The following is a 13,778-nucleotide window of genomic DNA, read 5'->3' on the forward strand; positions in this document are numbered from 1 at the left end:
GGAGCTGAATCTGCCCCTATACTGCCTAGCACACGGGCTGATTACATGAAAGGTTGATATCAATTAGAACAGTCCTCATCAATTGGCACAGTTGTGACCAAAGTGTATATCCTAACATGTTCGCTTTTATAGTGACCCCACATACTGTGTGCCTGTTAGAGCCACCGGACACCATGCTGGACATCATGCTGGACCCTGTGAGTATGAGATTGACTGCTTCACTGTCAATGTTAACTTAAGTGGTGATCATTAAACTGAGTCTGATGGTTTCAGGATGAAGGTCCATCTATGAGGGAGGAGGATGAGGAGACTTGTGTCTGTGACCTCAAGGACCATGCATGTAAGAAAGGATTGCACATTACATTGTAGGCCTATGCTCAAAAGCCTTACTTGTGTGGTGAGGTGCTCATAGTGTGTTTGGTCCAACAGCTGCAGGACACAGAGGCCACCCTCTCTCCAACTCGGATCACAGGTGACAAAGTGAGTATTAACCAATCAGGGTCTCTATCTCGCCACACCTACCAGTCATGTTTGGAGGAAGGGAGGGAGGGTATCGTGTGCATTTGTAGTTTAATTAGGCCACACATTGTCCCTAGCACACAGCGGAACAGAGAACTCACAGTGCCACAAACTGCATTGCACTGCTTTGGTTTGCGAGTGGCACATTTCTATACACCATCAGGGATGCAGATGACATCTCTAAGCCGAGTTGTGCGGGAGGTGTACCTTGCATTAAAAGGTCTCCTGAACATCTTCCTTGCCTTCCCTGGCCTAAGAGGAATCAGGACCACCAAGGAAACCTTTTACAGAATCGCAGGTACAGTAAGTTAATGCATTAAGTTGCCCTTTAGTCTATACTAATGTTAGAGGTGACACATGGAGGCTAAACACTTTCACTCTACTTTTGTAGGTTTCCCAAACGTCATCGGCGCTCTGGACTGTACGCATGTGCGCAAAAAACGCCCGTCCGCCGAGCATGAAGCTGACTATGACCCCGTTTACACCTTGCATTAAAATGCGTCTCGTATCGAGATTGTATCTAGACAATGATTAAGCCTGATTACATTTACACCTGGCATTAATATGCATTTCGATTATCTTCAACCCGATCCTTTTGAGATCCGATCGACTCTGTCCAGTTGACAATCGAGCGTCACATCCTGTTTATGCTTGAATATTTTTGTCCGACCAAATTGAGAGTAGACACTTTTGTCTCGTCTGGACTCCAACCTTTACCGGGATCCATTTTAATGCTTTCTTGCTAGTTGCCATGGAAGCCTGCTCCTTCTTGGTCTGGAACTGGCGCGTTCCAACGGCTACGTATTTCCGCCCACATTGTTGATATGTGGATTAAAAACGCATTTCCATTTACACTTAAATTAAATGTGGTAGAAATGCGTCCCTGACCACCTCCGGAGGTGGTTTGGCCGATCGGATCGCAATCCATCCTCAAAACGTTTTGGGCGCATTTACACCTGTATTTTCATGTGGTTTAACACGATCAGATTGCAATCTGATCACCAAAAACGCATTTTAATGCAAGGTGTAAACGGGGTCATAGTGAATTGGTGCTCATTGCACAGCATCAATGTGCAGGTACGTTACGCGAGATAATGGTCTTAATACATTCGGGCGCGGTGCATTCTTTGAATCCAAAATACAGAGGCAGCGGTAAACACGGAGATCCAAGTTTATTCTCAGAGCACTTCTGTAACTGATAGATGAAAGGATATTATGCCAATTTTACCAAATAAAGCCAAAAGCAAACTACCTATCCCAACTTTAACATTAGGGTAAATGGCAAAGTAGCCTACCAAACAAAGGTCAAAAGATGGTTCTCTGTTTCTGCTGATATAGCTGCTTTGTGGTAGGCTACTGCCTTCCCAGGGAGACCACAGCCGACAGAAACTTCTGGAAAGCGGCCTGAACATCGCAGGTGAATTTCTTGCCCATTTTCGAGGCAGCGACAATGGTCAGGCAGTCGGAAAACGGCTAGACAAAACATCAATATCAAACGAATGTGCACGCAAGATTCCTTTGTCTAGCATGTAAATAGTGGGCGATGATATTTTGAAATGGAATGGGGAAGCAAACGTAAGAAGAGGTCATCAACCTCATATTCACCTGCAATAAAATAAAAGTTCACTCTGCTGGTCTATCCTGATCCTGAATAGGTATAACAGCGTGCTTGAGAACATCTAATGCCCTGATAAGACCTGATCATTTTACAGTGTCTTCTGTTGAAGAGAGGGACACAGTCTGCATACAGATATGATTATATGCTTGTTTACTTTCTTCCAGAAATTCAGACCAAATGTCAAAATACAAACTGAGCATACACTAAATTGATGATTTAAAAAAAGACTACAACCTGTGCGAGGCCTCTTAGCTGTGACAAGATAATACAAAATTGTAATCTAAGGGAAAGTTAATATAAATTAATACATCATTTATAAAGTCAAATTATGAAGTCAAAAAATCTGTGGATATGTACAAAAATTAATAGCTAAAAAATAATAATTTGTAGGCTACTTTATGGTTTAAAAAATCATTCATATTCTCTGATACATATAGCAAACAAATTCAGAGCAAGTGACCAAGAAGAAGAAAGCAACTGAATTAAATCGATAGTTTAAGTTTTTGTTTTGTAACAAGCACAAGGAAAATGTCAACATAGTTTTAATAAATGCCTTACCGAGTCAACTGCAATTACGGCATAGGCTAATCCCGATGATTACCAATATGAATAACATTTCCTAAACCTGTATATTTAATGATGGCATCATTAACGTCTCTACAATATCATAACACTTTAAAGCATTGCACGCATGCAATGTTTCAACACAATCAGCATAACACCTGAAAGGTTAGGCTATATCTTTGGTATATTCTTTACTAATAATAGTAGAAAAGAGTTTAGTTGAGAATAATAATGAAAAGAGGAGCTGGTGGGGACAGCAGGGGTGAAGTGTTGACTACAGAAGAAGATTTGGCCCACTCATGGCTAAATACCAATTACATCTTTTTTTTTTACATTACGTGGGTACTGTTGTCCTCCGTATACCCATAGAGCCTACTGAGGAACACTTGATAACAGACGGTTGTCCTCAAATGCCCTTGAACACATCCAGTAGATTAAAATGTAATGGAGGCGGAGCTAAAACCGAAGACTCTTGTGAGATAAATAGTCCCGGTGGATAGCCTACATGTACATTCTGGTATCCACTGTGTGTTCCGGAAGCAGCAGCTTGACGCAGAGAAACCGCCAGGATGACTCTCAGTGCCAATGACAAAGCTCTTGTGAAAAGTTTCTTCAAAATCGTGAAGTCTAAATATGACGAAGTTGGAGAAGATGCCCTCTCACGGTAAGATGTTTATTGACCAATACTGATTTGGTCGTATTCTTTGACAGAGTGACGGGGGATTTAGTGTTTTTTTTTCTTTCCCCAATCCCTCGGGATTAGGCTATTTATTACCTCCGCCCCAGGGGCAAAGCCCCGCAGGGCGGAAGGTAATGTTTTCGCCCTGTCTGTGTGTGTGTGTGTGTAGGCAGACAGGATTAAACAAAAACTACCAGCCCGATATGCATGAAACTCGGTGGAGGGGTGCAGCATGGGCCAAGGAACCCAACATTACATTTTGACCATGATTCATTCATAGGTGGCTCTACAGTACCCTACTGTAACTTCAGTGTAGTGGGGGATTTAGGTTTCAGTTTCCTCATGGGTTTCAGGTTCTTGGGCCACTTGCAATACTGAGCTTGGCCACTACGCCAAAAACTTGCTGTTCCCGGCCATGGGGGCTTGCTTCATGCGCCACTGAGCAACTTTCATTGGATTGCATCTGCGCATGCCTTATCCACTTCTTATAATACATCCATCCAGCGGATGGAAGATTATGCTGCAGCAGTGTTATTATTTAAATCGGCAATATTTGAATTTCGCCTTGCGCCTGACGAGACTACTGGCTACAGTGTAGAGAGCGACAAGCTGCTAAAGCTATTGCTGATTATGGTGTTTTGTGCGCACAATACCACTTAGTGCGTTGTTATCAACTTGTTTGCTAACAAAGGCTAGAGCTATTAGTTGTTGATAACGAGATCAGCTGTTGCAACTGGAACGCTCACCTCAGGGGTGACCATTGCCAGTTCCCACTCGCACCTCCCGAGACAAATGGAATGCACCATAACGTTATATTTCTCATTCGTGTGGATAGTTGAAGCGATAGATTCTGTAGGCTACCTCAATAGAGTCTGCTAAATTACCATGTTTAATGCTTTATGTATACTATCTGTTAGTGTGAAGTGTGATGATTTCTGTACAGTCAAGATCGTACCCAGCATGGGCAAGAGAGCGTAAAGACAATACTGCCAAGCAACACAGTGACACCTGTTATATAGACTAGTGTCTCAACTTGTATTTAAACGATAATGTAAACTTCAAGCATTCAAAGTAAACTACAGACACTTCCAGGTGGATGAAAATAAAGTGTCTGCACATTAAAATGATTGACTTCATAGAAAACTATATCTCGCCTGTAGACTATAGATTTAACATGTCATTGGCTGTATAACTCCCATCTCAAATGTAGCCTACATCTTAATAAAATAAACTACTGTCTGCAGACTCTGAACCAGCCCACTCCTCCCTCCACTACTGCTCTGCTTGGCTGTGAATGTGAATGGGAAGTCTTCACAAAACTAGCAACGTTTTGGAAATTGGAGAGGAAAGATGTCAAGCAGAAAGAGGAAACTACAGGTGGTGCTACAGTAACCAATTCACAAAGCCAGTGGGAGAGCACAGCACATGAGAGGTGGTGGTGGGAGGAAAGGTAGAGGGAGGGGACAGGGCGTGGAAGGGGGAAAGCAGTTGAGGGGGGGGGGGCAGGGGCGGAGGTCTGCACTCTGAGTGCAAGCCCCTCTAGTTATATTTAGAGTGTTGTGGTCCACGGATTGTGCAGGCTAATTAAAACATGTATGTCTTCCTTTCAGGCTGATTGCTGTCTACCCCCAGACCAAGACCTACTTCTCCCACTGGTCTAGCACGGAGCCGGGGTCTGAGCCCGTCAAGAGTCATGGTACTTTAATCATGGGAGGAGTTATGCTGGCCGTGGAGAAGATAGAAAATCTTGTGGCTGGCCTTCTCACCCTCAGCGAGCTACATGCTTACATGCTGCGCGTGGACCCGGCAAATTTCAAGGTAGAAATGGAGTGCGTTTTGAACAGTTAAGATAGTATACGTTAAAATAGAGTTGGGCCATGCAATGTGTTAACCGTGCATTAATATGTCTTTCAGATTTTCATTCACTGCATCCTCGTGTCGCTGGCTATCAAATTCCCACACGAATTCACTCCGGAGGTGCATGTGGCTGTGGACAAGTTCCTTGCCGCTGTGGCTCTTGCTCTGGCTGACAAATATCGCTAAACGCTGAGGATGAACAATTCTCAGATGATCTGTGTCAATTATGGATTTTCATATATGTTGTATGAATTCATGAAATAAAACCACAGCCTTGAACACGGTATCCTTGCTGTTTATATTAGCAATCGGCCTAATAACGCGCACCTGCACTCACTTGTGGACTCGTGTCTGAGACTCTGGGGCTCATAAAAAGGCTGAGTGATTGGTGTACCGAGGTAACTTTATAAAGATTCATAAAGTTGTTTTCATATTAGACATTCAACAGACATCGGCCGGGTTTCCCGATAAAGAACCTTCTTAAGCAACCCTTTGTATGGGAGTTAAGAAGTAGCCTACTTTGGAGTTAAGTGCTTCTCTTTCGGGAAATTAAATCAATCAATTACAATACATTTCATTCTGCTTAGATCAATATATTTGCACAAACTAATCCGAATATTCTATTTATAGAGTAATCTACAATTGGTTTGAGATGTTACTGTACTGTGAAGTATTGTCTTAAAAAAATATTTATTGATTTTTTATAAATTGACAACCGCGAAAACAAAGGGTGTGTGTGGGAGTGCAGACATTAGAAAAATAAAACAAATGGTTTGATCTGTTTCCTTCAAATATTAGTAAATTTATTGATCTAAGCAGAATTATGTATTTTAATTGATTTATTGGATTTTATTGAATGGTTTTTGTGAAATATTGGCAACATTATTGATCGAAACGCGTTGTAGAAAAAAGGTTGTGGACGTATAGACATATTTATCAGTCTGAAAATTATTATAATAAAGCAGAAATATGTTTTATTAAGTAAATAAAAAATGAATGGGAGGAGAAACATGTTCCTGGTTAGTTCCTAGTTGTAAGCCTACTTTTACCTCGAATGTCAAATATGAAAACCACTTTAACTCGGTACTCAAATCCTCATACTGTATAAACATGCGATTCAACCATATTTAGTTGTTATGTTATGTAATAATTCTAATATGAGCTGATATTAGACTCCACATACCTCCACAACCTTTGGTTTCAGAATAGCCAGTTAATTAAAATTCTGTAGCCTAAATCAATTACAAATTAATTTTATTTTGCTTAGATCAATCACATAACAAATGTTTCATATAGACATCCCAAATCAATTGTATATGATTAGAATATTAACCGGCCTACTTCCACAATCTTTTATTTTCACAAGTAATATATTGCCAATACATAAAAATGAAATAAATCAATTAAAAATACATTTAGTTCTGCTTTGGCAACATTTGAACGCAAACTAATTGCAGAACATTCTATTACATTTTCGACTTCTATCAAAACCTTTCACAAAAAATAACCAATATATTACAATTCAATACATCAATTAAAAATAGTTTATTTTGTTAAGATCAATAGGATTGTCAATGTTTGACATAAACATCATAAACCAATGTATATTATTCAAATATTAACTGCAAAATTAAGAAGTGCAAAAATACCTACTTTGAAAGCCTTTGATTTTCACAATAGTTTGCCAATTAATTAAAATTCAAAAAGCTACATCAGTGAAAAATATATTTAATTCTGCTTGTATCAATATTTGACAAAAACACAAGCTTATTTCAGAATATTCCACTTATATAATGATACAGTTGATTTGATATGTTTGTCAAATGTTGGCAGTGTTGAACTAGTATAATAAAATGTTTATTTATTTATTCATTTAATTGACAGTCGATCATTTGTGAAAACAAAGGGTTGTGTGAGTGCATACATTGTTAGAAAAATAAACAAATTGTGTCTCCTTCAAATATGGTAAAATTATTGATCTTAGCTGAATTAAATGTATTTGATTTATTGAAATTTAAGCAATATTTGTGACAACGAAAGCTTGTGGAAGAGGCCAGACATTAATCGAATAATTAATAATAATAATAATCGAATACACTATCATTAGTGTACAATAAAAGGAGAGTCGCAATATAGCGCACATCTATCTACCCTACCTGCGCATAGCCTTCATAACACATCATGGGAATGTTGTCGTTAAACATTTTATTGAGCCAAATAAAATATAGGGACTATACATAATATAAATTCAACACTTTCTTATGTAAAGGAGCAATATTTTCTTATGTTAAGGAGCAATTTGATGGCATATGACTTTTCTGGCTATCTGTAGGCTACCCCACCACTATATAGGATACCGACAGATATTAGGCGATTTGATTAAAGTGAGCTAATCATGAAATTCAGCTTGGTTCCACCCATCCTTCAGTGTGGGGTATGAAGATTAGGCAGATCAATTTTCTCTAGACCGAATGCAGCAGCTCACCATTACGGAAGAGCATTAGGGCCAACAGCGGAGTTGGGGTTTTTTTAAGGTCAGAAATTCTTACTTTTTTCTCAGAAGTTATTCCTGACTTTTTTCTCAGAAATTCTTACTTTTTTTCTCAGAAATTCTTACTTTTTTCTCAGAAATTCTGACTTTAAAGTCAGAAATTGTGACTTTAAACTCAGAAGCTTAAAAAAATAATAAACTCAGTTGTTGGCCCTAATGCTGTTCCGTACACCATAACCCTTGGTTTCAGGTTGAGGGTCACAAATAATATTTAAAGAGGTTGTGTGTTATTTTGGACATTTATTTGTGGTCTGCCTACTATGAACCTGTGCCGCGTTTTTGAGTTTCTAAGTAGGCTACCTTGATACGAATTTTTTATTTATTTATTTAATGAATTGACAGTCGGATCATTTGTGAAAACAAAGGGTTGTGTGAGTGCATGCATTATTAGAAAAATTAAAAAATGGTTTGATCTGTTTCCTTCAAATATCGTAAAAGTAGGCTATTGATCTAAGATTAATTAAAAGTATTTAATTTATTGGATTTTATTGAATTAAAGAATTTGAGCAATATTTGTGACAACGAAAGCTTGTGGAAGAGGCCAGACATTAATCGAATAATCATTTTTTTCTCTTATTGAATTGTAATGAATTTTGGAAAAACGTTTGTGGAATTATAGACATATATCTACTAAACAGTCTGTAGGCCTATGTTATTAGGCCTATAATAAAGAAGAACTATGTTTTATTAAATATGCTAAATAAAAAAAAGAATGGGAGGAGAAACACAAGTTCCTGGTTAGACTAGTTGTAGACTAAGTACTAGTGGGAGATAGAGCTTGTTCAGTCACAGCCCCCAAATTGTGGAACGAGCTGCCCTTAGATTTAAGAGCTGCTCCCCCCATCGGTGCTTTTAAGTCTGAATTAAAAACCCACCTGTGGTCACTAGCCTTCTCAGGGGACTAATGATAAATGTCAGTAGGCTATCATGTATCATTTAATGTGTTATTTTTTGGCTTGTGTTGTCTTGCATTATCTGTTTGTGCTTTGTTGCTTTGCGTCACGTTGTCTTGTATGTGTCTTATTGTTTTGTTTTTATAGTGCCTTGTATTTAATCTGTGTGTATTTCTATTGGTTTCTGAATTTTGCACATCTTACTGTAATTGTTTTTAGCTGTATTTCTTGTTCTGTTCTTATTTATTTTAACTTATTTTACTCTATTTTCATGTTGTGCTTTTAGTGTTATTATTGCCTTACCTCTGTTTTATTAATGTTTTATCTTTGTACTATTTTATCTCTTTTACTCGTCGTCACTGTAAATGAGGGCAACCTCAGTGTCCTTCGAGTTTAAATAAAGGTTATTGAATTGTCTTGCTGTGTGTTGCCTTGTAATTAATCTGCATGTGTTCTATTTATGTACAGCACTTTGGTCGGCCTAGGCTGTTTTTAAATGTGCTTACAAATAAACTTGACTTGTAAGACTACTTTTACCTCGAATGTCGAATGTCTGTTGAATGTCCAATATGAAAAATATTTCATACTCAAATTCTCATATTAACATGGGATTCATCCACATTTAATTGTTGTGATCGTGGAATAATCAAATAATTACAGACCAGACAATCAATCCCCCCAGTCCGCTACACACGTAGGTCAAATTATTGTTGAAAATGTGTCATTCCGCCTATACTGACTAAAGTGAAAGAATAATGATGAGAAGAAGAATAAACACAAACACTACATGAAATGCATTTGATGGAGAACTTTATTTTCCTTCATTGACATTAGCATTAGGGTAAATGGCTATATTACCAAACGAATGTCAAAAGGTGGTTCTCTGTTTCTGCTGATGGCTGTCTAGTGGTACTGCCTTCCCATGGAGAACACCACAACAGTCAGGAACTTCTGGAAAGCGGCCTGAACATCGCAGGTGAATTTATTGCCCATTTTCGAGGCAACGACGATGGTCAGGCAGTCGGAAAACAGCTAGACAAAAATAAAACAACATCGATATCAAACGAATGTACACAAGATGGCTTTAGGACTATGTCTATAAAGAGTGGGCGAATATTTTGAAATGGAAGGGCGAAGCAAACGTACCCTGAAATTGTCGGGATCAATTTTCAATTCCTCCGAGTGCTTTAGGCCCAGTTCAGCATAGGTGGTTTTCATGTGATCCAAGTCCCTCATGCCACGGTCCAGTCCGTGCACCACAACCGCTCCGTGAGCGGCGATCCTTGGATTGGCCTTGATGGCTTCGGCGTTGTATAGGTTTCCGAAGCTACTGAAGTACCGCATTGTCCAGGGGTACACAATCAGGCACCTGCAAAGTAAAATAAAATAATGTTAAGTCTGAAGGAGGAAACAGCGAGCAAATGTAGGCTAGTCCCTATGCGTAATGACAAAGTGCATGTGGATAGTAGGCTATAGGCTACCTTTGCAGAGCTTCGGCCCCGACGGTTTCATAGTCCAATTTGGCGAAGACGTCCGCGATTATTGCGCGCTCGTTGTCCGACCACACAACCATATTCACTCTTAGATATTAGCCTAGGCTCCTCAAGACGGCGAGAAATCTCGTGTTCTTTTTGACAGACTGCTGGGTTTATATAGCTTTGTGATCTCCACCCTAAACCATCGGTTGGTTTTGCTGTTTTAGGGGGCTGAGTTTAGAATGTAGGCTAGGCTAATAGGCAGAGATAATAATCTCACTTCCCAAGATTGACGAGAGGCTTTTTTTGGATTGCCAATGAATAATAAATCAAATCAAACCAAGTCAAAGACAGTTAATAATAAACGTAGGTAAGAGGCTAAATGCTGTATTGCCATGTATAGACAACACTTTATTGTGCCTCTTTAAACGTTCCTATCCGTATTTCATTTTGTTTTTAAATTAATCTCATTATTTTTGTGATTTAAACAAGGACTCGTTTTTATCGTTTAGGAGTAGTAGACTAACCTAATCAAGAACCAGAACTAACCGTTGTATAAAGCATAATTAGGAATGTAATAAAACAATAACAATGGCCGCGTTTCCCGATAAAGAACCTTCTTAAGGAACCCTTCTTAAAGGTAGGCTATAATATGTAGGACTAATATGTGGATTAAAATAAACATTTAAAAAAAAAAAATACATCCATAGGGCTTTGCGAAGGCTGCAGAGTAAAAGTATTGCTTTTCCATAAAAAATGATATTTTTTCTGAAATTATTATTTTAGGCTATTTTGGAGTTAAGTGCTTCTTAACATACTGTAGCCTATGTGTTTGTTTCCCCTCCCATTCTTAAAAACAAAATGATATACATGTATGACAGTAAGACGTATATAATTAATATCTGTTTATTACTTTCACGACTTTTTAAATTTAATTATTGAAAATAAATCAATCAATTACAATACATTTAATTATGCTTAGATCAATATCTTTGCCAATATTTTACAAATATAAACATGCCAAATCAATTGTATATGATTTAAATATTAACAGGCCTACTTCCTTGTGATAAAATAGCCTACATTTCATTCTGCTTCAATAACTTCGGCAACATTTGACCTCAAACTAATTGCAGAATATTCCATTACAGTTTCTATCAAAACCTTTCACACAATATATTGCCCGTTTATTAGGCTTACAATTCAACAAATCAATTAAAATATATATTTTAGTTAGGCATGTAATACAACAACAACAACAACATTTGTTTTCCAAATGTTTGCCATTTCTTTCTAGTGAGACACATCGCAATTCAGCTGTAGGCCTATATGACAATCCCTAATAGATATTTGGATAATAACCTTGTGTAATGAGTCCAACATAACAGAAATTAGACTACAGGCGCAAGATAGGTGGCCGTGGTCGTCAAGTTTAAGCAGGTCTTTGGATAGACTATGTACAATCTCATTAATGTTATACATTTATGTATGTGCAAATGTAGATTTCTGTAGCCTATATTTTCCTACAAAATGTTTATTCTAGTCTGTGTTACGTAGTTGTGTTTTGATGCCTGCACCCCCATTAATAAATTAGGCCGCCTATTAGACCAGACACAATTAGAAGACATTTTAGATCTGAGTGGTTAAAGTAAGATAGGCCTAATCGTGAAATTCAGCTTGGTTCCACCCATCCCTCAGTGTGGAGTATGAAGATTAGGCCTACAAATACATTTTCTTAGACGAATGCAGCAGCTCACCGTAACCCTTGGTTTCAGGTTAAAGGTCACAAATAATATTTAAAGAGGTAGTGTGTTGTTTTTAACATTTATTTGTGGTCTGCCTACTAGGCCTAGGAACCTGGGCCGCGTTTTCGAGTTTCGAAGTAAGCTACCTTAGCGCTCTACGAAGGTTTCTAAGGTATAGCCCACCTTAGCGAAGGAGCTGTATTCCCAGTGTTTCCAAGACTACCCCTTAAAGCAATACATCGAGATATTTGGACCTTTACAAATATGTCTGGTGCTAATTCTCCAATTCGTTTTATTAAAAGTAAGCTGAATCGTCCAAACAGTCTACTCAGAAAGATAATACATTGACATTTATTACCTTTTAAAACTTGCGCCCCCAGGACGCAGCATTCAGTCGAAGTGCGCATGTGCAACGTTGTGCTTAAACAACACAGTAGTAGCTAACTATTCCGGCGTCTATGGATATCATGCGTTTTTTAGCTCAATGATATCATGGTGCAGGTGAGAAAACCAAAGCGAAACATCACGGAGGAAGCCAGAAAAAGAAAAAGACAATCTGATAACTTTACGACAGTGCACTTACTCGCAGAGCCTGTGGGGGCGCAGTTCAAAGAAAACCAGAGAAAACGCTATGTATTGCTTTAATGTGAGCCTTAAAGTAGAGCTGTTAAGATAGGCTACATAGTTAGGTGGAGCTGTCCCTGGGCGCAGTGCTGGAAATGAATTAATCAATGCCGCAAAGTCAAATAAATGACGTTTTATTACATTTTAAGTGTAACAAACCAGAAAACTGCAAGTCTGCTGCAACTCTTAGTTCTTTTAAATCAATATTGAAGACTTTTCTTTTTGCTGCTGCTTTTTATTAAATCAAATAATTATTTATTCATACACTGCATTGTAACTTTTATTCCTGTATTTTATTCTTTTTTTCTTTTTTCATTTCATTTTATATGACCTTTGTGTGTTGCACTTTGTCTTGATGCTTTTAATGTCTCATGTAGAGCACTTTGAATGGCCTTGTTGCTTAAAGGTGCTATACAAATAAACTTGCCTTGCCTTGTCATAATCGTTTTACCTCAATCCAATATCACCAAAAAGGAAGCTATGCCTGCTAAAGATAATCTGCTAGCCTAATCTATTTAAGAGTCAAAGTGAGACCTCTTGATAAATCCAATTCATACATTATATTCTAAAAAATATAAAGAGCATGAATTGGGACATATAAGTCTAGTCTGGGACTTCTTGAAAGGCCAGTGTAACCCCTCAAATTCGTCAGTTGTTAGTGACCACGCAGACAACAAGCTCCAGGTTCACAGGCTGCCGTCTTTATTTTACCTGAGGCAGTTGGCTCACAATCCTCTCACAGACAACGCAGCTCCAGCCCATTACCCATCATTGTCATATCTGAAGGGCCAATCTTGTGTGATCGTATAGTTTTCTCTTCTTTTAGACAGACACTGTATTGAATTTCCTATATAATGTCTGCAATTTAGTTCAGGCATAGGTATGGCTGCCTAAGGGGTCCTAAGGCCTTGGAATTTGTTGGAGAAAATCTCTTTGGTAAGTCAGTTGCTGAATGAATAAGAGGCCAGACGTATGCGTTCGTGAAGAAAGTAAGCTTATTGACAGTTAAAGCAGTTAAACAGAATGTTTATGCTATAATTCTAAACCAGATTATTATGCTAATTCGAGCTGAGAATGTTTGTATAGTGTTTACAAGAGGCACTTAAAGGTATAATATGTTATATGTGGATTAAAATAAACATTTTCAAAAAAATAATACATCCATAGGGCTTTGCGAAGGCTGCAGAGAAGCTTGAGAAGTTTGAGTTAACTAAGTTAGGGAAGAAACCAAAGAATGCCATAAATTGGACTCA

General features: G+C 38.2%; 2 protein-coding genes across 2 annotated transcripts; one reads left to right on the forward strand and one right to left on the reverse strand.

Annotated features, from left to right (window-relative positions):
* The first annotated feature begins 3,221 nt into the window (after window positions 1-3,221).
* Window positions 3,222-5,506, forward strand: LOC311311115 (hemoglobin subunit alpha-1-like). Its single transcript, XM_084440758.1, has 3 exons — window positions 3,222-3,365; window positions 4,991-5,198; window positions 5,295-5,506. The coding sequence occupies exons 1-3, from the start codon at window positions 3,271-3,273 to the stop codon at window positions 5,421-5,423; spliced, it is 432 nt and encodes a 143-aa protein (XP_084296884.1). The 5' UTR covers window positions 3,222-3,270; the 3' UTR covers window positions 5,424-5,506.
* A 3,975-nt stretch (window positions 5,507-9,481) lies between these two features.
* LOC311311140 (hemoglobin subunit beta-2-like) lies at window positions 9,482-10,295 on the reverse strand. Its single transcript, XM_084440787.1, has 3 exons — window positions 10,163-10,295; window positions 9,828-10,050; window positions 9,482-9,713 (listed from the first exon to the last, which is right to left on the reverse strand). The coding sequence occupies exons 1-3, from the start codon at window positions 10,252-10,254 to the stop codon at window positions 9,585-9,587; spliced, it is 444 nt and encodes a 147-aa protein (XP_084296913.1). The 5' UTR covers window positions 10,255-10,295; the 3' UTR covers window positions 9,482-9,584.
* Between the last annotated feature and the right edge of the window lie 3,483 nt (window positions 10,296-13,778).

This window comes from Borostomias antarcticus (assembly GCF_949987555.1).
Source record: "Borostomias antarcticus genome assembly, chromosome: 7".
In the NCBI taxonomy this organism is placed as follows: domain Eukaryota; kingdom Metazoa; phylum Chordata; class Actinopteri; order Stomiiformes; family Stomiidae; genus Borostomias; species Borostomias antarcticus.